Here is a 26,631-nt window from a genome sequence, read left to right on the forward strand (position 1 = left end):
CTTGTAGTCATAGGCCGTACTGAAGAGGATGTTGTTAGCAGTGGGGTGCCACTCGATGAGGCCCACTCTGCGGCTGTGACCCTGGAGCTCCTTCCACGGGACTGTGAGGTTCTTCAGCACGCCATGAGGAGGGATTTCCCACACTTTCACCTGCAGACACACCCAAAAAAACATCATCAAGACCTCATGAAATATGATGTTCTGTCATACATTAAACTATCACAGGACACCTGAATTGACTAGTTGATTTGTTCATAAGCCAATATAAAAAAACATTCTTTCTGATTGATGTGCAAAAATGTAATGCTTCCCGCTTCTCAAGTTTGCTATTATTATTTATTTGAATAATAATTTACAATTTTGTACAATTAATGATCTTTTCTCTGTTTTCCTGTCTCATTGATTTGATAAAGGCGAAATGGCAACCGACTGAAACCATAAAATTCAGCTTTTACATGAATGCTTGTATCAGTAAGGATGAGTACTTTTACTTAACTTTAAGTGCATTTAAAAAAATTGTTTTGACATACATTTAGTTAATTTCCAATGCATTTTTACAGAGCGGCATCAGCACTTTTTAGAGAAGGCTTTGAATACACCACTGTAAGAGAGATCACAAACGAACAAAATCAATATGTCTAAATCTATGACGAATAACGATTCAATAAATAATTGAGGGTCGACTGGACACGAGAAATAAATGACTTTAAATAAATGGTCTCATATCACTCTCCTCTCTCTTTCTTTGTACATTGATTTCTTCAGAGCCAAGTCATGGCTGAGGAATGTGAGGAATGACTTCTTGAAGGCTAAACAGCAAGGCAATAAAATAATCTCCCTGCTGCTACACGCTCATAATGAAGGGAAATGATAACACATCAGTGAACTATTTGTACTTTAGGTGGGTGTGTGTTTGTACAAACCGTGGTGTCCTCAGAACAGGAGGCGATGCAGTAGTCGTTGAATGGATTCCATTTGACGTCTAACACATTTCCTCTGTGGCCCGATATGCGGGGTTGGTGAGGATCCACTTTACCTGTCTGATAAACAAACAAACAAAAGAGGATTAAAAAACTGAAATATAAAAGCCAAAACATTTATATCATTGAGTTAGTCTGACATTCTGATAAAAGTGCTCTGTTTTATTGCAATAGACACTTTCATTTATGTACAGTAAATATGTAGCTAGCTAGTTTAGTATTAAGACTGGAAGCAGGGGGAAAGCGCTAGAGCACCAGCTCATGTTAAGCTCAAAAAGCACATTATACTGTATATTCTTTGTTAAATCTTTACAAAAAAGTGTAAGACATTGAGTTAACCTGTTACAGCCAAATTATATTTTGGCCAGTCTTGGATAGAGTCCTGGCCACTTTATGCTAACTATTCAAATCGGCTGCTACCTCTGCCTACATACTGTCCGCATTGTATAGAAATTAGGGCTGCTCGATTATGGCAAAAATCATAATGTCAATTATTTGGGTCAATAATTCTAATTGCGATTATTAAATGCGATTATTCATTGAATTTGAAAACATCCATTTATTGGAGAATTTTTTTTTGAACAGTATGTTTTTGACAGTTGATTACCCTGAACTTCTAAGTATAATTTCAACTGAAAAAAAAAAAAAAGTATTAATAAAAGTAATAATAAAAAATAATCGTTTTATTTCGATTACGTTGTTTTCGTAATCGTTGCAAGCGATAATCGTAATCGTGATTAAAATACGATTAATTGAGCAGCCCTAATAGAAATCAGGAGAAATTGTCTTATTCCTTGTCAAAACATGGTTCCTACATTAACCATAATGCAACTCAACCACAAACGGAGATATTCAGGTGTGTAATGCTAGTAGCAGCTAATGTAGCCTGTAGAGGAGTGGACTGAAGAGGTAAGTAAGCTCACCACTTTATAACTCCTCCCCCGTGAAGATTTTAGGGGGGGTTTCAAACTTGTAGTCTTTAGAATAAGACAATGTACAAACAATGTAGACTCAAATGACGTCCCTTGAGGTAATTTATCGAAATTCAAGCCTAAGACCTGTAAACTGACTGACCAAATAGGCAGAGTTTCCCTTACCTAACCCTAATATAAAACATATTTATTAGTGCAGATTTAAAGACAGATAGAAAGCTGGTTTCTAAATATCTTAACAGGACAAGATCTTCACATATGAGTACAAGCTACAGAGCAGTCAAACTCTTCATGACATTTAAATGAAAGTATTCAAACTACAGGTAGAGCTACACAAAATGTTTGACACACGCCCTGGTATTTCATGATCCTGTTAGAAGGAAAAGGTCAGAGAGATCTGCAGAAGATTTTCTGCCTGGACAAGTCTGCTAATTATGCAGTTAGTACAAACAGAACCTTCCTACTGACACACACTCAAACACACCTGCAGGCTTGATTACTGTGTAGGTAAGGTGTGTCTGCATGGGGATGATGTAACCACTACCTGTGCTTTCCAGCAAACCTAACATATGCACAAGAAAGTAGAACATAGAAGCACTGTTCTCCACAGCACGATTCTCTGTGAGCTCACACACAAAGATGGGAGGTGAAGGGCAGCAGAGGGGGGAAGTTTAACCTCCTCGAGATGGTGAAAGAAGGGGAAGAGGGAGGTCGAACGATGAGTTATGTCATTCCTGAGCATGTATGCAATTCCTGCCCAAGCTAGGAGGCTGGTGATAAGTCCAAGATAATTTAAAAGTTGGACACAGACAGAGAGAGGGAGAAGGGAGGGAGCTTGATAAATCGCTCTCGACTGGAGACATACAGCAGGACTGTACATTTTACCGGCACACAATAAGGAAGTCTGGCTGAGTTTATTTGAAGGATCACTGTTGTTGCTGATAACACCGGTGGATGTGATAATATGCATAAATAACGTCATGGAGAGTGCTTGATTTATCATGTTTAAGGTGAAGTTGGTGGGGGAGATAAGGCAGAATAATGAGGAGGAAAAAGAAGACCACATGCAATGTTTAGGTTAAAGTTAATCAGCTGCCGGGGGTTTCCTGGTATTTGCTTTGGCTCCACTGCTGCTGTCCTATTTAGAATCTGAGAGCAGATCTTTCTTTCCAAGGTGTGCTGTGCGTGCACGAGCAAAGAGAAACCATGAGAGATGTCGAACACTCAGCAGATTAATTGTTCTTCTACTTTTTACCAAAGAGAAAAAGTTATTTTAAGTATAGAAAGCAGAGACCTGAGATCCCTGCTGAGACCAAACGTAGTATCTCGCAATGTTAACGGAAGGGAAAAGCATTTGTTATACCTCCCTGTGATTATGGTCCGTTCGATAATTGTATTGTTTCTTCCATGACCCAGTTTCATGAAAATTACAATCGTAGTTTATTCCGTAATCCTGTTTACAAAAAGTCAAACTAAAAACAAGACCTCCATGGCCGAGGTAATAATGTTCTCACCATAATAATTTCTAATGTGAAATTCCATTGCTACACTTTTTTCTGAAACTTCCCAACTTTTGGTCAAAGCTAATTTCAGTTATGGGGAAATGTTTTATGTTGATTTTCCTGATGTCTCCTGTTTTAAGCTTGCTAGGAGGCTAGTTGAAACATTGAGCAGCATAATAACTAGGATGAACTACAGGTAACATGACCCAATTTGCCTCGAGCTGGATCAGGTAACTATTTAGGGGAATTTTGTATGAAGGAATGTAAATGTAATTCTTGTTTGCAGACGTATTTTCAGTTCACCTTTTAACATAATGCAGTATAGCACAACACCTTCCATTACAACCTCAATGATAAACATTACCAACTTTCTGACGGTGTCAATAAATATTGCATTTTCGAAAGCTTTGCAAAAGCACAATTCATGGCAAAGCTGTTGTCTTTGATTGCCTTAGATTGTAAAGTTGATCTTCTAAAGTCAGCTGTTTTTCAACTAGAGAAATGTCCATCTATTGCTTAAAAGTCTATATTTAAACTATTCCTTGCTTTTCTTTACCCTCGTAGCAAAAACAAATATCTCCTTCAGGGCATACATCTACCAAACACATCACAGTATCCTTTAAAAAGCTGACATCAGGGAGTAAAAGCTGCCATGAGATGGAGATACTCACATGATGGACGGACAGGACCAGGAAAGCCCCTCCCCCGGCGCACTCGGTGATGACTGCCAGGAAACGTGGGTTGACGGCACAGAAGTTGTTGTCCTGGACGCTGCGTGTGATTGGCACGCCGTCATAGCAGCTATCCTTGACGGCGGGCTTACCGAACACGTGGCGGAACTTGGAGCTGCGGTACTGAGGACGCCATGTCATCTGAGAGAGGAGGGAGGAGAGGGGAGGAGGGGTCAGTCAGGGAGAATCATCTCTCACAGTCCTAGTGCAAAAAACATGCTTAATTTGCACAAAAGGTAACCTTGCATTTAGGCATTGTTCTGCAATCCTTTAGGACTGCAGAACTGCAAAAAGCCTACAAATTCATCTTTGAAAGTTTTTTTCTCTTCTTTTCTTGTTATATGTTTTCCGTTACTGTTTATTTGTGCTCGGCTGCAAGTCCGATTTCCCCTATGGGACTATAAAGAAGAACGGAACTGATGGTGATAGGGCTTTTTATAGGTGGCGATACTGTTTCTTTCCAGTATTAAGTAACCGTAGATGAGATCGATGTTGCAAAATGTGAGCAGCCAAAGCTGAGAAAAATGCTTCCTCCGAAAAAACACGCATTAAAGGAAAGGATGTATATGTTTTGTAATAAGTAATTTGATTAGATTAGGTGTTGATAATGACAATATCCACACTCATGAATCATGATTGTAAATATGTTTTTGTTGTAATGTCAGTTTTACTTTGGATGTCAGTGTTATCTTTGATTCATATTTTTTTGGCAAGCAAATGACTTCTTATGCATGAAATATGTTGTTCGTTAAGACAGTCAATTATAGCGGAGAAAATAAACGTGGGAGACTTCCCAAATACTGGGAAGCCACTTTCTTAAAGCCAGTCGATGCATATGTCATTATTGTGAGAGATAAGTGGCTCTGGTCCGCTGGGACGAGGCCTGGCCAGCCGGCATGTCTGCTCCGATGCTCTGCCTGCTGTTGCTGCTGCTGCTGCATGGTCATTACTTATGAATTAGTGGAGGAAGAGGAGGTTGATGGACAAGATGTTAACGTACAAAAATGGACCAAAATAACAACACAGAGAGAGCAAGCAAGTAAGTGGGCAATGGAAATAGGAGAAAGCAGGATAACAGGGGGAACATCAAAACATGCCGTTTTCTTAGAAATCAAACGCCCCCTAAAACATGTCCTTGAAGCAATGACATCCTTCTCTTTATGTCATTGCTATAGGCGCGTTCACACCAAGTACTTTTCCCACAAAGGTTCCTGAGAACTACGATTTAGTTGCGTTCACACCAAAACGTCCCAGGAACTAAATTAGTTCTAGAGAACCTTTTTTACCCCCTTTTCAGTCCCTGCTAGAGAGCAGGGACTTTCGTGGGAGAAAAAGGTTCCTGTGTCTGATTGGCTAGGCGGAATGCAAACCGCGCCCCGTCAAACTCCCAAAAACTTTTTTGAAGTCGCCATTTTATTATTCTCGCATTGCATTATTGGCATTAGCATTAGCCCAGCGCGGAAACGCAGAGAGACTAACTTATGACAACACTCCGGGGACTTCCGGCCGGGGACTTCGGGTGGCAGTATATGCCGTGAAGTTCTTTGCGGCTTGCCAGTAAACCCAAAGCAGAAGAAGAAGAAGTGACGTCAGCGGCTTCATTTGCCTAATCCACCCCCAGGAACTAATTTCCGGTGTGAACGCGATCTGTACTTAGTTCATGAGAACTAAAGAGTTCTCAGGAACCTTTGTGGGAAAAGTACTTGGTGTGAACGCGCCTTATGTTGTTATGTGGCAGCCCGCAGGCCTTTGTGATGACCGGACCAGGCCCCAGCTCTGCCGGCTACAAAGAAGCTGAGCAGAGAACGACGGATAATCTTCTTTAAGACAAAAAAAAAGAAAGAAGAAGAATCTCAGAGGAGCAGAAAGGCATGGGAGGATTGTGACTCCCGGTGTCTCAGTTTACTCCTCCAGCTCTCAACTTCTACCCCGAGGCCATCACAGAGCCCCATGCTGTCACACAGGAATGTTTCCCCACCTGAAGAGGGGCTCCATTTAACCTCTCAGGTGTTTCAGAGTCAGGCACCATCAGTCACATCCATACAGTATGTAATCCTGGCAGCTCAATCTGAAGGATTCACAAAGTAAACTTGTCATGGCAAACTGAATAATGTTTGCATTGCCTCAATAAACAAAATTACAAAAAAAACGTTATCGTCTCTGTACTAAAATGGTCGCTACTAAACAGCACAACAATAACTTATTTTCTTAATTATTTTGAATAACAATTGTCTAATTAGTGGCAGAAAATAATAGAACTTCCTGTCGCAATACAGAGACCAATAATAAATGTAATATTATGTGTGAGAAACAGCCCAAAGATATTTAGTTTTATATCATCAAATAGCCACTACTGATGATCATAATCTATCAGGGTAACTTCCTTATAGAAGCTTGACATGATAACCAGCAAATAATGACACCAATAAAGGCACAAGAGGAATCAAACATGACCTCAATAAGAGAAACAAACCTCACTTAAAATGTCTACATTCAAACGATACATACTAAAAGCATCAAGCAGTCAGTGCAATGCTCAGTAAGGAACATGCACATCTGGGTCGATATAATCAGCGTTCATGTTCTGCTGAGGCTTACAAGACCGGAGGCGGAGGCTTCAGGGCAGAAAGCGGAGACATCTTGTCACATCTACAGCAGGGTGTAATACGGTTGTAATGAGGCAGATAGCAAGCTCCCTCTCAGCTGCGTCTTCAGCAGGTACACAGCAGGGCGGCCTGTCTCCCAGAGCTGATGACGAATCCACTATTCAGGCTATTTTTACACTAACTTCTTGCTGATCAGAACACATACAAGGCCCATTTAACAGACAGCACAAAAAGGGTTTAATTTACAAGGCTCTTTTGAAATGCTTTATGGCTGTCCTTTTTGTCAGAGGGAAATTTATTTTAGTCCGTGACTCACAGCAGAAACCGCAATAAGGGGGCTGTAAAAACAGTCATAAAACTAAAACTGAAAACACAGATATGACTTTATAAGATATACTGTACATCTGCTTTTCTCTGCCACAGGTCTTTAGTGGGTCTGTACTTGTCTATGGACGTGCAAAGCCTACATATGCACCTATTCCTCACCTACAGGCTGTCTTTTAATCACCTCATAAACGCGTACACTACCAGCCACTCCTCTCTCTGGCTTACCAAGGCTTGGCGCTAGAAGAGGGGGAGTTCAAAGTTGACTTACTGGTGTCGCGATATCGGTAACTTAAGCAGCGTCTGGCCCTAAGCTATGAGCAGAGAGACCGTTTGGACTCAATCTGTCCTCTGCAGATGCTCAGGACTTTGGGCCTTTTCCAGTCTTAACAATGAAAACCTCACGACCCCAAACCTGATCCCAAAGTGCATAAAACCAAACATGCACCAGCCCCGCGTCCTCAATCTGTAGATGCAATGTTTTGTAAACGCTCAGAGTGAAATACAAGACGAGGAATGAAGAGGTGTGAACACATGCCACTTTGTTAACAGTATGTGTGTACTCACATTCACTGTGTGTGAGACACACTTCCCTTACTTTAGACGTTCAGATATCACACACAGATGACAGCTTTCACCCTCTGTCCTGTAATAGGATAACAGCAGCAACACTGGTAAACCAATAGCTGCTTCATTTTCTATAGACTACAGCACACGTGTGAGTGAGTGAGTGAGTGAGTGAGTGAGTGAAAGGAAAATATAGCCCATGTCTGTGTTTCAGTTTGAAGTGTGTCAATCTGTTTACCTTGAGAATATTTTAGCTTTCTGCATGCATGCATCATATAAATAATTAAACAGTAAACTAATGATTAGTAAACTAATGATGTGGTTGTATAGATATCCACTTCGTCAAGCGTAATCATATTAAAATCCTATCTTAGTTTCCGTTTCGTCAATAGCATGACAGTGCATTAGTCCAACATGCTTTAGTGTAATGATTATATCTTTAATGTTTAAAGGTCTTTTTGAAGCTCTGTATGATTGCACATTCAGACGTCCAGATTAGCTCACAATAGTCCTTTGTTCTTTGAGACGGTTTTACAGGTGTGATCTAATGATTAACGTACAAAGGAGTGTGTGGGGCAGGGTGAAGATCATATAAATAAACCCAATCGACCTGCTGTGCCATTTTCATATTGCATTTTCAAATTATTAACAGAAGTTTGGTTGTTTTTGTGAACCAATGAGTTCCTAACTAGCATCACATTGTCTTTCTCTGTCCCTTGGCAGCATCTGTGAATCTGTTTGCCACGGTCAATATTAAGGGACTTAGAGGTGGGGTAGGTAATTTTGGAGAAACCAGCTCGAGTGCGCTAGAATTTGAAAATACAGAGCAGGAACTACCGGTAATCTGCCACTTCCTTACAGAGCCCCTCCTCCAACACACACGAACACGCACATGACCAATGAGGGCAGGAAATAAGTTTGTGCACAGATGGAAGGCTGACAGGCAGGTAGGCCATCCAGTTACTTTAGCCGGGCCGGCTCAGATGATTGGTCGTGCTTTTTACAGCGCTACCGCTTCCACAGATGACATTTTTTTATGAATTTATTGTCAAAGCACTTAAGATATTCATTGCTATCGGGATGTTAAGAGAATATAACAAAAAGTGTATCTCGAGCCGGTTTCTCAAACTTACCTACTCCACCTTAAAGAAGTGAATTGCTAGTCTAATTTGTAAAAAAGTGGCTCTTTTGCACGGTTCAATGTGGAGAAACTCAGTTTTACACATCTTTCAATAAATCAACGAGTTGGTTAGTCGTATGATTGTCAGTTGACTGAATTCCTTTAGTTGAGGACAGCCCGAGTCAGTACGATTGAAGAGTAAGGCCAAATATATATTTTATTTCTCACAATTTCAAGGAAGGAAATAACTCTATAAAAAAACTCTATTAAAATATATTGGCAGTCCAGTGGAATTGTGGTTAATGTGAGCACCAGTAGTCAACTTTGAATTCATTATAAAGCGGTTATGGATTAAACATTCATCTTTGTTTGTTTTTGGCCATCATTTTTATAACAGTTAGAATGAATACACTAAATGTGGCAAGTCAAAGATGAAGCAGAGAGCAGCTGCGTTAACTTTGAGTGGTATTTATGAAAGACATCAAAATCCTAATTTGACCTTTTTCTCTTTCAAATGCATACCCTGGAGGTTTGTTTAAAACATGTATAATCACCCAATTACATGTGACATGTGCATAGTCTAGCTTTTTTCAACATTACTGCATTTCCAGATCTCATGTGGTGAGTGTACTGTTGTTATTATAGATCGAAATAACCACCAAAACTTTGAAAACTCAAAAGAGTACTCGAAGAAAGCAGACCTCCGCCAGGAACATTTCCGTAAGTGAAAAATAATGCGTGTGTCCGCCCAGTGATTCGGATCCGTTCCAAAATGCTATGACAGATTTCGTGACCCATGCCACACCCTTTAAACAAGATTCATTAAAATTGCTTAAAAATAGTTTTTCCATTATCCAGCGAGAAAACAGAATGAAGCCAAAGAACAGAACCAAAGAAAGGACCTCTCTGGCAGAGGAAAGAGTGAAGTAAAAGAAAGCTGAAAGAATCCTTTATTGAAGTTCCCATTAGTATATTGAAGCTTTATACGGGGCAGGTATCACTTCAACTAAGCTATAGGAGATTTTTATTTCGAGACTAGACACTGTGTCAATTCACTACTGAGCTGCCATTTGTATCGCTATCTCCGACTTTTATTTTTATTATTTTTTATTATTATTGTTATTGTTATTATTATTATTATTATTATTTGTTTAATCTCTCAAATTGTATCAGTGTCCTTTGTTGTGAAGCGCTTCGAGATTTGTCTTGGCAGATGAATTACATTTAATTAATTATTATTACTACTAAAGAAAATCCATCCAACAATCAGACACATTAGAATGTGTAGACGAATACAACATAATGCTTTATGTATTAATACTATACTGCTTATTGTTAAGTGTGAACACAAATATGTTGAACCCTTTTTTCCCAACTTGCATCATGTGTTGAATAAAGAACTTAGCAAAAGGTTTATAAAAGGAAATATCTGAACATAGACAAAAAGCCTAACACATGCCAAGCATTCAATGGCAGCTATTTAGACTAGGTGCTTTACACACACAGTTTGTTTTGAGGTTGGAGCTCAGAGCTCCTCTTCCTCAGCTGTGACGAGCAGCTCTGCGTGCTCATAGGTTTCAAAACCCACTGACGTGAGCAACAGGACACCGGACTTAATGAAGAGACCTCAAACAGACTGCGATTCAAAACCTCAAGGCACATATTCCCTATGAATGGTAGTGTTTCTCAGGCTGGACTGGAATACCCATCTGTGGCGGGGGACTTTACAAGGACGGTGGATGAAGATGATGGTGATGATGTCATTTTCACTGTTGTGAAACGGCTTCAGTTTCATAATGGCATTTTCTTTCCAGCAAAAAATAGAAAGTACTTCCATGCTTTAGGAAGCAAATGAGCGGCTACTTGGCCAAGTTTGAGCAAATGGATAATTAAACTAAAAAAAGGAGTGCAAGTGAAGCCTGCTGTCAAATAAATCTGTGCTGTGCAGGGAACAGAGGAGCGCTTTATAAAAATAGATTTAAGGCAAAGTGCTGATTTGAAGAAAGATTTTTTTTCTTTCATCTTGTTCAAGCCTGTCTTCATGCACACTGACTTTGAATCCTCAAGGGAAAAAGTGAGCACACACACACACACACACACACACACACACACACACACACACACACACACACACACACACACACACAGTCTGCCATTTCTGGACAGTGCTATAAAGAGTAAAAGATTGAGAATTTCACAGACAAATCCACGGGAGAAGGACATGAAATAAAACAGCAGTGAGGCAGCACAGAGGAGACAGAAAAGAGTGTGTGGTTAAGAAAGAGGGAGTGTGAGAAAGTCAGCTGGGAGTTCAGCGGCACTCACCCTGTCCAGGGAGTCGACACCGGCACAAGACGGAGCAGAGGGTCCTTAAATGACTCTGAAAAAGTTACGTCTGAGAGGCAAACCACAACAAAAAAAACTAAAAAAAATCACTTGTCTTCAAGCACATGGATCAACACTGCATCTCCTTGTCAACACACACAGACATATGCAAACCAACACACACACACACACACACACACACACACACACACACACCACAACACCCACACACAAAACTATACTAGTGTCCAAGTCCTAACCAAGCTTTGATGGGCACACAGACAGTCAGAGGAGACCGAGTGCGTGTGTGAACAAGCAGGAGTGGAGAGTGCAGAAGTGTGTGTGTGTGTGTGTGTACACTCCCTGAGAGGGAGGTGACTACAAGGAGAGAGAGGGAGCGAGAGAGAGAGAGCAGGTAATCACACTCCCTCTCGTCACTCCTCCACAGTGTTTGCTCAATCAGGATTTCTTGTTCGATCTTTTAAGGAGAAGGAAATTAAAGAGGAAGACGCTCCTCTTCAGCCTTGTTGCTCAATACTAAAATATCCTACTCAGCAGATCTTTCTTTTTAACACATCTGTAGCTTAAAACGACCCGTTACACTCATACATTTCTATTCCTAGTAAGTTTGGAGTAAGTCGATAACGAAAAGTAATTAACAAAGTAACAATTTAAAGTTATTCCTTATTTTCTTTGAAATTCTCTTTATATTCAGATTTTCAGGTCCATACAACCATACATCAAATAGATCATCAATAGATCGATAATCTCTTATATCCTCCTCTTATTTACAAGTGTCCGCTGCCCAGTACACTGGTTCAGCTCTCCAGCCCGTGGAAGTCATCCCCTCTGTCTCCCCCTTTCAACACTGTATCTCCAATAAACCCTCTGGCCCAACATTAAATTAACTGTACCTGTTTTATAGATTAAAAATCCTGACTTGTTACTTTTTATCCTGGCAGTGTGTACGAGTGGAGGCAGATGTTCTCCACTTGATACACCAAACTAATATTCCCTCTTAATGTTATAATCCCTGGCAGTATACGTCTCAAACAGTCTGTCCTCTGTGAAGTGCGATCGAACGCTCCTCAGACCTTCAAGTTTTTCAAAAATAAAACAAAAAGGGTGCAACATGCAGTCAAAATTAAATTGGCTGGATTGTTTGGCAGATCGCCCAGCTGCTACAAACCCCATTGAGCCTCTCACATGGCTTCAGCTGGACAGCGGTGGTGATCACACCGAGTCAAACTGTAGCATTACGTAACAGCACATTAGCACCAGAGGCTAATAGAAACCAACAGGTCGATAAGAGGACAGGCTGAACAAGGCCGACACTTCATGCGGTCAAACGAGGGTGTGGCCGAGGGGCTGATCAATCGCTGTTATTGCATAAACGTCCCTGCATGCACAGCAGTTTAATGTGTTCAGATCAACAACAGTATTTATTCCCGTACATGCATGGTCAATTTATAGTAGGTTGTAGATATTCCCGGTTAATTTTTATCCCATTTTGTTGTGTTTCAGATTTGGTTGAATGCCCTTTTATACGTTTTTCTCAGTTTTATTCTTAATTTCCAGTCTTTTCATCTCAGGGCACCCATACAAAAGATACAGAACTGCTCTCATTTGAATAAAGGTTGAATTACTAAATATAAGGACTTTTAGTGTGTGATTTGAATCAGAAAAATAGTATTCTAGTAGACAAATGTTGAATGATTGCTACTGCTGTGTCATGCCTGAGCCAGCATTTATTGCTGCAGCTGGCTGGGTTGGATCTAATTTTAGCTGCTTTATAGATGGAGGGTGTACTTTAATCCTTGGGAATGCACCACATTTTGTAAGATGACGTTTTCCTATGTAAAATCAACATGTGTGTCTGAGTGGTTGTAGCTCAAAATTGTACCTAGGTGCTTGGGGAAATGTACCTACAACCACACACACCCGTCTACACATGTACACACAGCTGATAAACGCTGGCCACAAACACATCTCCCCCCAAATACACAACACAGTCCAACGGTCACACACTGTCTCGGAGATAAGAGACGTCAGGTCACACTGGGATATATGTGCAAAGCAGTTGCACATCAAATGCAGGAGTTTGACTTAATAATGTTTTGGGGAAAAATATTGAATAGACACCTAACTCTCAACATTTATGAAACTATGTTACATTTAAACAGATACTGAAATTACTTTGACATTTTTAGAGATGAAAAATGCCTTTGTCCTAGAGTCTACTATCACAGGTTTGAACCTGTTCTTGGTAATCAAAAATAAAAAAAACGCCAAAATCAAAAGAAGCAAGCTGCATAAAGCCGAGCTCATGCTTCACGAGATAAGACAAGGTCATTTAACAAGTTTAATCCTGTTTATGAGGAATGATTATGAGACCAATTACACTTGTTATTAAAACATATGCAACATTTCTAAAACTGCACACACAACATCATACAATAAGCCCTATCTTTGTTGCATCTGGATAAAACTGGGTGTGCATGTTCAATTTGTAATGTCGGTCATCTCGACTGAGTTTAATCAGGATCTATCAACGACAGCTTGAGTTTTGGCCATTTTTGGTCGATAGCGGAAATGTTTTTCATTATTTTTCAATATAATTGATTTTCTCCTTCACCCAAGACCCTAAACCGAATTTGGTGTTGATAAGTTGAAATCATGTTGGTATATTCTTAGCCAACATGGCACACACACATACTTTTAAATGTAATGCACCGGCTATTATCACTGCGCCAAAGGTGTGTCAGACAGACAGATCGGCCAATGTCACCATGTAGTCTTTGCTCTTATCAAAGCAAACAGACAGCTTTGATTTATTAACAGAGTGTAAGGCTCTACTTGTCTCATTTAGCTCTTGGCTCTGGATTAAACCCTGGTGTTTCTAGTGTGTGTGCTTTATGGTAATTATCAATAAGGACAGAGCACGACTCCTGAAAGCTTGTGATTCTTTCCAAAGAGCCGCGATCACAAAGGCTCGCTCTCTAATGACAGATCCCACACTGGAGGACTAATAGCTGGCTGCTGTGAGAAAATAGGCCAAAGCCTTTGACATACACAGACACAATGACCTTCCCTTCCTCAATTTGTCATTCCTGATCAGCACTCTGCCTCTGTTTTGACTGTAAAACATCTGGTTTCAGTGCCAAGTGCAATCCTGCGTTTCAATTTGGGGCCCAGGCTACAGGAGTGAGGATTAGGCTTTCTGTGAGTATTTGGGTTTTAAATGCTCAAGTGTTTGCGCCGACTGAGCAAATAGTGTAATCCGATTCAAGTGTATACCTACTGAACAGGTGCAGTCAATAATTGAATTAGTCATCTACTCACGTCCAATGTACATAGACAAGTGCAAACACCTGCACAGACACACAGGAAAGATACTGATTCTACAAGTCGTAACACAGAGAAAACATAGGCTCCAACTCAGCCATTATTTAGATCTCAACTTCACATATGCAAATATTTGGGACATCTTGCAAGCGCACAATAATTGTCCACAGGAAAAAATATTAACACCTCGTAAAGGGATCAAAACAGCTTCACACAATGTCGCAGCTGGTAATTAAGAAACGTGAAAGAAGCAGCTCGTGTTCTTGGCGATTTTATATCATCACAATGAATCTTAGCCTGTTCTGTTACTAGTTATTTAGTATTGTTGCACTCCTACTGTATAAGCCTCCAAAAAGGAGAGAAAGCACAATAAAAACATTGGAATTATTGAATATTCAGAGGTTTTTTGGCATTCAATTCACCGGAGTTGCCAAAAGTAGACCATCACACGCATGATTTCCTCAACAAAATGTTAGTATTCAAATTCCTTGAACATCCATCAATCCAAATCCAAATGTAATGATATTAAAATATAATGCTTTCACTACAGAAATGCCAAAAACACTGAAATGTGCAATAAGGTACATTTCAGTGAATAACAAAACTAACACATATGAACAAGCTTGCGTAAAGAACCACAGAAATAATATGAAGATACAACGTGAATAATCAAGTTTCAGATCTTTATCTGCTCATGTGTCTCAACAGGTAAAGGTGTGACTAAAGTACAGATGCAATCTCTTGAGTTTCATCTTTGCAAGTCTGAGTTTGTTTCCAGTTACTGCATCGAAAGAGAACATCAGAAAGATGAGCCACAGTGCTGTCACATCAGGTCAGAAATGTGATGACAGAGATGTTGAAAAGGTGATAGCAATCAGGAAGGGATGTGCTCATCAAAAGAAAAGTCATTGAAACTAATTTGCTTATGTTTGTGGTTTCAGGTAAAGAGTAAAGGACATTGTGTAATGGTGATCTCACTTCAGGTTAGCCTAAATGAAACATGACTCACAAGTTAGCATGCCCGTGCAGCTCACCTCATTCTTTCATATCTGATTCACACATTTATCACAGCTGGTTTTCAGTGATATCACCACCTCACTCACCTGCTTACATCAACTTTGGCAGCAAAAGGCGGTTTGTACAGCCAATAAATCCTGATTTAACATCAAAGAAACACTTCAGGAAAATGCACTTTTACTCGCTATTAAAGATCAAGACTCACTACACGGTCAAATCTGTTATATGTTTGAGAATTTATGTGTACCTTGATGATTGTAGACATAAAGAATGTCAATATATCAGACAAACACTTTAACGTCTGGCATCAAGGAGTACAACTACAACCAAACATTGGCTGGGTTTGATGGGCTGGAAATGAAATCAATTCCTTTATTGGCTTATGGTAAGAGCGTCCAGACTCGAGACGAGCTGGATGGAGGTTGCAGTTCAAATATATAAATTACAGACAGAGAGCTCCAAATACAGTTAAACCTCAGACAACAACAAAAAAGAAGTCCTAAGCCAATTACTTCTCTTTTATTTGTTTGTTAGCCATATGAAACTAGAAATAATACACTTTATTTAAGAAGTTTCCCCATCATGTCGTACAAAAGTTGAGGTAAGATGCATTTAACAACTAGAATTCAGATTTAAACAGCCTTTAAGAAATGGTAAGAATAACCCATACATCGTCAAGAACAAGTATGTTAAACGGATAAATATATTGTTTAAATATGAAGATCACAAATAATTGAAAGATTTAACCCTGAAGTGATTGAACAGTCTATTTGTGTTCCTTGTATAGATACAGATGTATAAAAATGCCATGAACAAGATCATATTAAGACAAAGTAAATGAATGTTCACTCCTGAAATAAAGTAGTAAAAAGGGGAAAGGACTGCAATTGGACAACATGAAGTTTGTCCATGCATCTTCATTTGACAGAAAAGGGACATAAAACAAAAAGGAAGCAAATAAAAACAACTGGAAAGTGTTTGTGTCGCTGCCCTATTTAGGAACTTTCGGCCAATTAAAATCATAAATGTAATTCTCCCCCACATGAGCTAATTTTAATCATGGATTATTATGTCACATCAGAGGCAGGAGTGTGTCTCAGGTCGTGGCCTCCAGAGGGTTTCTGTTATCTAGTATTAATTACAACTAAGCCAAGCCGCTCTGCAGACATTCAATTGCCTCTGCAGCAGAAGCTCCTAAAAATACTCATCATCAAAGGGAAGAAGGAGGAAGAGGGGGGAGAAATGTGATGTTTGATGTTCTAAAATTAGCTCAAGATGCACTGTTTAATATGGTAAATAGATTCATTTTATTGCAGAATTTACTACTTGCAATAAATATTAAATGACAAATGGACCGGAGGATTATCAATTATTCAGCAAAGGCAATGAGGTCTTACACAGGGATCCTTAAATTAATACTGTGTCAGTGAACTCTGCAGTCAAGGCCACATCCTAACCATAGTGACTGTAGTCAAGGTGAGTTTTACTTTATGTGACTCAAGGGGATTAGCTTGCCTTTAAATAGACACAGCCTCTCACTATACACAATACACAGACGGCGTGCCGCTGAATTAACGCCCCGCTATCAGGCTGAGGGAGGCCGCCGCTAATAAAATCGCACACATTAGCTAACTGCATTAGCGTGTTGTGATACTGAGCTAACAGAACGTGCAGCTAGCTGACTTAGCTAATGACAAGGAGTCTGTAAGAATATGTGGATGGGTGTATAATAACAACATTCAAAAGTTGGCTCAAAACTAAGATGCACTTTAGTTGCCTTTTATTAAAAACATGATTTAATTCTGAAGTTTACAGTCATGCTAGCAACTTAGCTAAATTCTAACATAAGCATGCTAACACACAATGACAATGCTAACATGCTGATGTTTACAATATTCACAATCTTATAATAGCAGTAGTATGTTTGGCAATTAATGGGGATATTTTCCTTATATTCCTCAAATGTTAACTAAGATTAATACAGTCTACACGCAAGCAAACTTATTTTTCAATAGACTTACAATAACACGTTCTAGCAACGTAAAACGTACAATTACATTATTTGCAGAATATCCTTGACATCAAAGGGCTACGTTTCTTAAAGGTAAGACCCATGTTAAAATTGTATTTTGGCATAATGATATATGTTGCTAAAAACAAATATTGCACCTCATGTTATTCGGATATTGCATGGGTCCATATTGGGATTTTGATCAAATGTGATTAATTGTTCAGCCCTACTATAAAGGATCTGGCACATAAGTATTTCCTCTATCGCTCATGTTGAGTCTAGGAAACAAATGCACACAGCTGCCTCGTCAGGGAGCAAACATGCATTTGCTCCGACAGGATTTTTCACGAGGTACAACCATTAAGGCTACTTTAGCGCACTGGAATCAATATGGTGAACAAACACACATGAACACATCAGTGTAAGAGGCCATGTACTTTTCCTCATGAATAATGAATCAGACTCTGCTGACCCATCTGCTTCAAGATAAAGAACCTCTGACTCTAGAAAACAATATCATGAGCACTCACACTGAAACAGTGCTGCCTGAATAAATACATCCTGTGGCTGCTGATACACCTCAACAGAAGAGTGAAAAATCAATATAAACATTGATGAAATAAAAGCTGGGACCCAACCTTGGGGTCGCAGGGTGGATCTGAGGGGTCACAAGACTATAGTTAGGAAGGATGTCAAACATACCTACAAAAATATCACTTATCTCTATAAGCCTATAACTTATTGATAAGGCTGCAACTAATGACTATGTTGATTATCAAACAATATACTTTATTACAATAACTTTCTATATAAAATGATTAATCAGTTGTTCCACAAAATGTCAGAAAATATTGAAAAATTTGACTTTGTTTAATCTTTTCTTAAACTCTTTCTTTTACTTAAGTGTATATGTGCAAATAAACAGGGAAGCGTGATATTATTTAATATATATACAAACAATATTTTTCTTTTGTCCACATAAACAAGCATGGTATTTCACTTTCCCATGTCCAGTTAGCGGCACACCTTGAGATGTGGGTGGAAAATTGTCAGTAACGTCTTTGACCCAAATTAGGTCTGTAAGATTTAAGGAATATATTCAATTGCATTGTTTAATATCGCAATAACTATATTAGTTGCAATAAATACTCAGATATTACAGTGTTCTTAGTCTGCTTCTTTCAGTATACTGCCTGACTAAAGAAAAATGCTTAAATAAAAAAATGAACTATTTTAGTTACCGTTACAGCAAACTAAAATATATAACGCAGTCGTTTGCTCTGTGTTAGCTCAATCATGATAAAACCTCTTTCCTCACACTGTCACCTCCCCGCAGCCTGAAAACTTGTGCAAGGGCACGGTGAGCTCGACATTGCACAAATCCACAGTCTCTCTCTCTCTCTCTCTTTTTTTATGTAATCCCCTCCCTGTTTGCCCCACGTGGGAGCAGATAATCCTCAAACAGGCGGACAGCTGTCATGTCAGAAACGTGCAGGACAACCTGTCACGAGTGATCTGAGTGACAGTGATGGAACCGTAAAGAGAAGAGTGGAAACACAAACATGTCTTTTCAAGCTTTTGTTTAAAAAGTCATTATCTTTTGCAGTGTAAAGGCCCCGGCCCTGCAGGGACAATGAACCGCAGGAGCTGGTTGACTTAAGGGATGCTGGTGTGTGACAATAACTGAGAGAGGTTATTCAGTCACGTGCACACTCTGCGGTTACATAAGAGCATTTTAGGATTTCCTAAACCATTGTCACGAAGAGTACAGTAATCATCCTTAACATAAACCAGCAGCAGATTTTTCCCAAAAGCCTTAGCACTCAAATATGGCAGATTTGTTCGAATCAGGTTAGTCGCAATCTTGAGTGCATCCAGTGAGAATACAAATCGACATCGTCATTTCACAGAAGATTACAAAGTGTCAGATGATCGATCCACTTAAAATTCAAACATCCGCCCCTTTGATGAAGTGTTGATGGAGATGCAAATCAAAATTATGATTTGATTTAAAATTAAAATAAGGTAAAAGAAAGAAAGCAGACAAAACTGACATCAAACTATTTTAATAATTGACAAAGCAGTCAAGTCAAGAGTTTCTCTTTGCGGTTTGATCAGCAATAAACAAAAGTATAAACTGAATATGTATGATTTTTAATCTATCAAAACAAGAAAGATGTCACTTTAAGATGTGGGTAATGTTTATGAGCATATTTCTACATTTTATAGACGATTAAACACAACGGTACTTGGTGGAATAATCAAAATGATCTGTATTTGAAGCCACAAAGCAGTGTAATCATAAATAATACTCTCCATTTGCATCTTTAACCGTAAAGCAGAATTCAAACTGCTCATTTTGATTGGCTCTGATTAATACGAGCACTAGCCTAAGGCGTATAAAGAAAACTAATGTTAGTACGAATCGGTTTGTTGACCTTGCGTCTTTTTTCTTACTTTTAAAACTACATTTAAAGGTGGGGTAGATAATTCACTTCAGAAACACTTTTTGTTATATTCCATGGAATGCTCTTCACATCCCGATAGCAATTAATACATTAAATGCTTTGACAATAAATACGTACAAAATGTCATCTGAGTCGGCCCGGCTAAAGTAACTGGTTGGCCTACCTGCCTGTCAGCCTTCCATCTGTGCACAAACTTATCTCGTGCCCTCATTGGTCATGTGCACGTTCGTGTGTGTTGGAGGAGGGGCTCTGTAAGGAAGTCTGAAGGAAGGGGCAGATTTTTTTCGGCTGTGTACTTTCAAATTCTAGCGCACTCGAGCTGGATTCTCCATTCTTACCTACGCTACCTTTAAGTATTAGCTATAATCCCGTAATATTGTTCGAGTGGACACTGATCAGCAAAGGTTACATGATGTGAATTTAACAAATTGATTGAATTCTAAAATATACTCTATAATGAAAAGATTATTCATATTAAAGGATGACTTTACTCAAACAAAAGAAGTTAAATCCGTCAACACGTTTCTACATGGTATAATATATGTAAGAATCTCAGAGAGGCAGTATAAGTCTGCATCATCAGGTTCATTGACAGTTTGAGAAGAGTAGGAACAAACAACATGAAGAGGCAGGCCTTCCTTAGCTTCAGTGAGGAGAAACCACATGGGGAGGGGCAGATATTTGAGGCTCCTGGGTGCTTTGTTCTGGATGTAAAGACATGTCTGAGGCATCAGGTTCTCCACCACCAACACCACCTCCAGGCACACCGTGTGGTTTGACAGTGAAGCAACGGAGGAGCCGACCTCATTCCGCTTTAGGCTGGTTTTTACTTGCTAGGAAATCAGTGATTTAATCCAACATACAGGAAAAATGGGAATCCATGACACACACTAGGGCTGGGTATGTGTTTCTTTATTAGGGATTGATGGAAATAACACAGAAGTAATATTGAAACTTCTTAAGTCAAACAATACCTGCATTTAAACTGAATACTATATTATTACTGGCTGGTTATTATGCCTCACATTATCTCCATACAGGAGTTCATTCCAATACGTTTCATTTTTACATTTAATTATCACCAAGCCCAAAGTGGAAAATGTAAACGTTTTTGGGACTGGATGGAAAGACACCAAATCAGTAGAGTCTCAAGACACCATTGAAATGAAGTTTCCACTAAGTTCAAATCGCAGAGTAGATACTTAAGTATAAAAGCTGTGAACCAACCATCATTTGTTCGAGCTATGCTGCCACCTGGGTTAAAAATGTCAAATACTGATCTGGTTCCATCGACTCAAAAGTGATTTCTTCAGATAAATACTAAAGATTAGAAAGATTATGTTAACTCACAGACCTACATATTGATCATAAAGCTACAGGATATCACCATCTTGTGTTGCATTTAGCATCTGTACACACCATGGTACACACACACAGTACATACAGAGCAGTGTGACCTGGATACATATTCACGTCAGTGTGGATTAACACCTAATGATTCAGCATGTACGCTACACTAATATCAGGAACAGTTTGAATTCTCATCAGCTAATGTACATCCAAAACCAGATAATCCATGATTATATTCATCCAGAATATTAATTTAATTTATTGATTGTTTGTTTATTCATTTTCAGATAATGGGCATCACAATATTGTGGGGCCCAAGGCAATGTCTATAAATGTTTGGTTTTGTCTGACAGACCATGACAAAACATCACCTCACGGTCAAATGTAGCAGCTGTACTATTAGGGCTTTCTGATATTTCCCATGATGCTAATCAGCAGATTTACTATGAAGTCAAGGACATTTATATGTTCTACTGAACGCTTAAAAAGGTCTCGTTTAAATCCCATCTTTTATTAAAGATCATCTGATGTGATGGAAAGCTCCAGATCAACTATTCAATGGGCAAAAATATATTCAATGTGCTGTGGTATTTTTGATTTAAAAATGACTTAAAGGTCACCTATCATGCTATTTTTAGGCAATAGCATAGGTCTCAGATATATACAAATATATAAAAAAACATGTCTATGAAGTGTTTTGCTCAAAATACCAAACAGATCACCCATTCTAGCCATGCCTCATATCCCTCTATTTCACTTCCTGTTTCAAAAGTGCTGATTTTATGTATAAAGCTTTTAAAAAAGAAAAGAAAAGAGGGGCGGAGCTTGTGCCTGCTCATGCAGGAGATTCTACCGGCAGATACTGCAGTGATGAAACGCCATATCATGGATTATCAGGGATTATTTCTGAAACAGTATGGAGCTCAAAGGCTTTCTCTCTTGCCGGTTATACCACAAGGTGAGTTCCTTTGTATTTCCTGCTTCTTCACATACATGCTCTGTGCAGTACAGGTTAGCTCTGAGTCTTAGCGATGCTAATGTGACACCGACCATATTACGTCCAAAACAGTCGGGCATTGTTTCTGATAGCAACGTTTCTGATAGTGCCGTGGGTCCGCATTGTCGATATGACGTCAAATCGCCGCAAATCTGGATCAGCTCCGTTGTACCCCCGTTTTTAGAGGTTTGGGTACGGAGGAAAAGAGAGAGGGTTTAATTTTCTGACGCTGCGTGAGTTCCCTGACACACCGGGGACACATCTTTATGTATAAAAGACATCAAAAAGTGCATTTTGCATGATAGGTACCCTTTAAACAGTGAATTTATTCTCGCAATTGTACACAGAATAGATATGTTTGCCAAGTATCTTATCAACAAAAAGCCAATCTCTTAGCACAACATTTCCTGATCATTTCGTCAAATTTTTCCATGAGATAAAAACACACTACACCTGCAGTACGGAGTGCAAACCACAGAGTATACATCAACAGGTGTTATTAAGGCACGCTGTCACGAATACAGGTTACAGTTTCTGTGTTTTAATGACCAGTTTATTGCACAACAGCATAATGGCAGAGGCCAAAACAACCCTCAAGGGCATATTTGCTCAAAAGCACACCTTCAATTCACAGCAGTAAATAAAGAAGGCAGGACTTTGATACCTGTGCTGTTTGTGTACCATCTCAGGAACCTGAACTCTTTGACATGGGTACGGTGAGATATAGCACAAAAACAAACAATAAATATCTTAATAGAAATACAATAGAGACTCTGCACTTTTACATAGCATTCTGCACAAGGATAGACGAAAGTTGGAGAATCTCAGGTATGTTAACGGTCTGTGCGATAACAGGCCAGAGATAAAAGTAGCATTTTATGGCCCAAAATGAAAAAGCACAACAGATTTCATTAGAGACAGAATTTAATTTAATAAAAGAGAATGCAGTGACTTCAAATACCACAAACTCCTCATTAAAACATGTGTGTGAGGATGTGTTGTTTCGGCCCAGTTTAAAACCCAGTGAGGTTTATTCTTGGCTGCAGGAGTTTTCAGTTTCACACGAGCTGCGCGCTCATTAGTCTAATGAACGTTTTGGCAGGAGTTTGCCATTAGGTCGATGACAGGAGGCCTACAATTAATCTAGAGCTGGCATGCCACCTCCTCACTTCTAATGAGTCATGTTGTCACACTCAAACTCAGCATGATCCTGCCTCTCATAGTCTGAAAACACCAGTCAGGTTTCGAAATGAGAAGCTGGTGATTATGAAACGCAGGTGTGTGTTGTGCAGCCCACACATTTGCATCACACCACATACCAACATCCATTTCAACATATTCCAAGTAATATTATCCAACATGTCTGCACAAGTGTTACTGACCTCACTGTTAAAGAACTGCAGCACACTTTAAGGTGTTGTTTGAGCTGTACAGCATCTGATACTCTACTTACTGTTAACATTGACATCTCTTAACTCATTTATAAGTAAACAGGCATTTTTACATGTTAAAAATAGCTCAAAGTGGGATTTACTGAACTTTGCAAGGAAAATGAAGTTGGGACTTATCTATGTCATCAAATGTATAATTTATCAAATAGATAGCACACATCCTTTAATCAGAAACCAGTGGATGTCATTAAGCAAATCTGCCACACACAATAATGATGTTGAATCTTGTTGTTCAATACATTAACAAACAGCAAATGTAAATAGGGATGTGTTGGTTTGGGTTGAGATAAAAGGCTAAACATCTCCACACAGACATCAGAGTGGTATTGATTCTCTAAGTGAATAAGTGCATTTCCCAGAATGAACAACTCCTTCAAGGACTGAACTCTAACTGCAAAGCCAAAACTAATGACATGATCATTTATTAGTGGCATTTAAGAACAAGTTAAATTACTTTTTATCCTCACAACTGGCCAAAAATCTGTCTATTGAACGAGGCTAGCGGGTTCCACCTGTTTCCAGTCTATGCTAATCTAAGATAACCACCTCCAGCTCTGTTCTTAACACACAGACATGAGGAGGAGAGTGATATCATTCATCTCAAATAACTCTCACAAAGAAAGCAGAGTACATTTATGTCCCAAAATGTTGAGAAATTCCCCTTAATATATTATATTGCTTATGTTGGTGGCGTCTCTCCGCAGCTGCAGTTTGAGCTATTGCTAAAACAGAGTATTTTCAGAAATCAATTCATGAAATATAAGCAAAAGATCACATGTATAATCCCAAAAATGTAAAATAAAAACATATTTTTGAAGCTGTTTTTTCAAATCATAGCTTGATTGGATTAAATCAGATTTAGATCAGCACAACACAATATGGCCATAAAACATTTAAATTGAATTCTTGACATAACAATGTGTAACTTCTCCAGATCAAACTAACGGCTTGCGGCTGTTCAAGTGATGCCACGCTGAGAGCCTGTTGGCACATAATCCTAATCCACCCACTGTTTCACTTTCCACATGTGTTGACCATTAGACTCGGGTCATTAAACACAGAGCTCTCAAACTGATTTTCCTTTTGTCTTTAGTTTGTTTACGTCCTCCTGGACACAAGTGGGCAAAAACAATGAGTCCAAACCATCTGTTGAACTGTTGGACGGACGGTAGAACCGCCCGCAGAGACACATAATGGATTAATTAATGAGGTGTTGTGGAAATGAAGAGGACCCTAACTGAAGGGGTACACAGGAAATATTCAGGATATTATTTATGCTGATGACACAGATGGATCAGATTAATTTGAATATTTATTCATTTTGTGTTAGTTTTGTCAGGATGCAACAACAAAACTATAGAAAACGACCATGACTGGTTCCCAATGTGACATATTCAGATTGTTTTGTCAAACCAATAATTAGAAGAGATATTTCATTTGCAGTAGGTAAAATGGAAAAGCTCCAATGTCTTCCTCAAGAATAAATCAACATATTATTATAATGGTGACAGTTTACGTACATGACAGACATGTATTGTCAATCAACATTTTTAAAAACGTTATGAACCCTACAATTAATTAAGAGAGGGGACTATGGATACAATTAAACCGAGATTAATTTAGAGCAGATATGATTAATGCAGATTAATATCTATCAATCTGCAGATTAATCACAATAACATTATCGTTAGACACAGCCCTGCTTTTTTTAAAATAATGATAGAAGTATAGAAAATTCAGATCTTTTAAAAGTTTAAACAAGCATTTCTGCTTGATAAATAAACTAATGTTTAAACTAAACTGTTTTACTGTTATGGATGTATTTCAATCAAATGATCAACTCAATAACTAACACAACTGGTTTCCCCTGTGCGATATGAATCTTTGAGTTATTTCAGTCGTTAATCTAGGTTGTTACAGACTTTTGTGGACGATTACTTAAAGTAATATGATTCAGCGGTTTATAAAGTGAGATGCTTCAGACATCCTACATGTACTGTCAAAGGCAGGCTGGTTTTATCAATGTGTATAAATCTATTTTTAAATCAGCAATTTCAGTTTCAGTCACTTCAAATTGCTAATAAGTGAACATGTATCTTTTATAACTGTAAACTGATTATATTTAGGATATGGACTGTTTTTCTTAAACAGACATTTCCTGGGAAACAGTAATACTTATTTTCCAATCTTCTGACATTTTACACCCAAAACAACCGATTGAATAATCCTTCTCCGTGTTAAAAAAGTTGTGTCAGTGAGGAAGAGGTAATTCAGAAAATGGTGCACCTGCTCATAAAACACACAATCTGATGGGTAAAGTTAAACGACCACTAAAGAAGCTCGTTTGTCTGTATGACCTTGATAAGAAAGACGTGCATATTAACCTTATTACTGCCACCACAAAACTATCCTTCACACACAACAACACACACACACACACACACTCACTCATGAAACCTGAGTGTGTTTCCTGCCCGGGGACAGGAGGCTGTGCAGCCGCATGGCAGAGCTGCACGCCGGGAGAGAGAAGCTGGAATAAAGCTGTCAGGGTGTCAGCAACACAAACCGATAACACTGTCACTGCGGAGCCACACAGCAGAACACCGACTCACTGCAGGACTTCACCCCGAGTAAACTCACCTTTGAGACGGTCATATGGTGGGGAGGCGTCGGCAGGTGGTGGAGGATTCCCTGGAGGAGCCGGTGAGGAGCAGCGGTGGAGACGAGTTTCCTTTATAATAATGATCGAGGTTGTTTTTGCATGGTGGTCATTTAAAAAGTCATGATGCATGAGGCTCGACCTTGGAAGTCTTTCAAATTTAAATATTATTTAAAATAAAAAGCAGCTCACAGACAGACAGAGCATGTCCCTGCAGAACACACCGCGCAGTCACCGTGAAAAAAA

At 39.1% G+C, this 26,631-nt stretch overlaps 1 protein-coding gene across 1 annotated transcript; it reads right to left on the bottom strand.

Annotated features, from left to right (window-relative positions):
- Nucleotides 1-26,600, bottom strand: LOC104953306 (coronin-2A-like; the record flags this gene model as incomplete). The annotated part of the gene is made up of 4 exons (XM_010780225.1): nucleotides 26,367-26,600; nucleotides 4,086-4,286; nucleotides 924-1,040; nucleotides 1-150 (listed from the first exon to the last, which is right to left on the bottom strand). Coding segments are annotated over exons 1-4 (483 nt in total), but the record flags the coding sequence as incomplete, so codon positions are not given.
- Between the last annotated feature and the right edge of the window lie 31 nt (nucleotides 26,601-26,631).

The sequence above is a fragment of the Notothenia coriiceps genome, unplaced genomic scaffold, assembly GCF_000735185.1.
Source record: "Notothenia coriiceps isolate Sejong01 unplaced genomic scaffold, NC01 NC01_scaffold00021500, whole genome shotgun sequence".
Taxonomy (NCBI): Eukaryota; Metazoa; Chordata; class Actinopteri; order Perciformes; family Nototheniidae; genus Notothenia; species Notothenia coriiceps.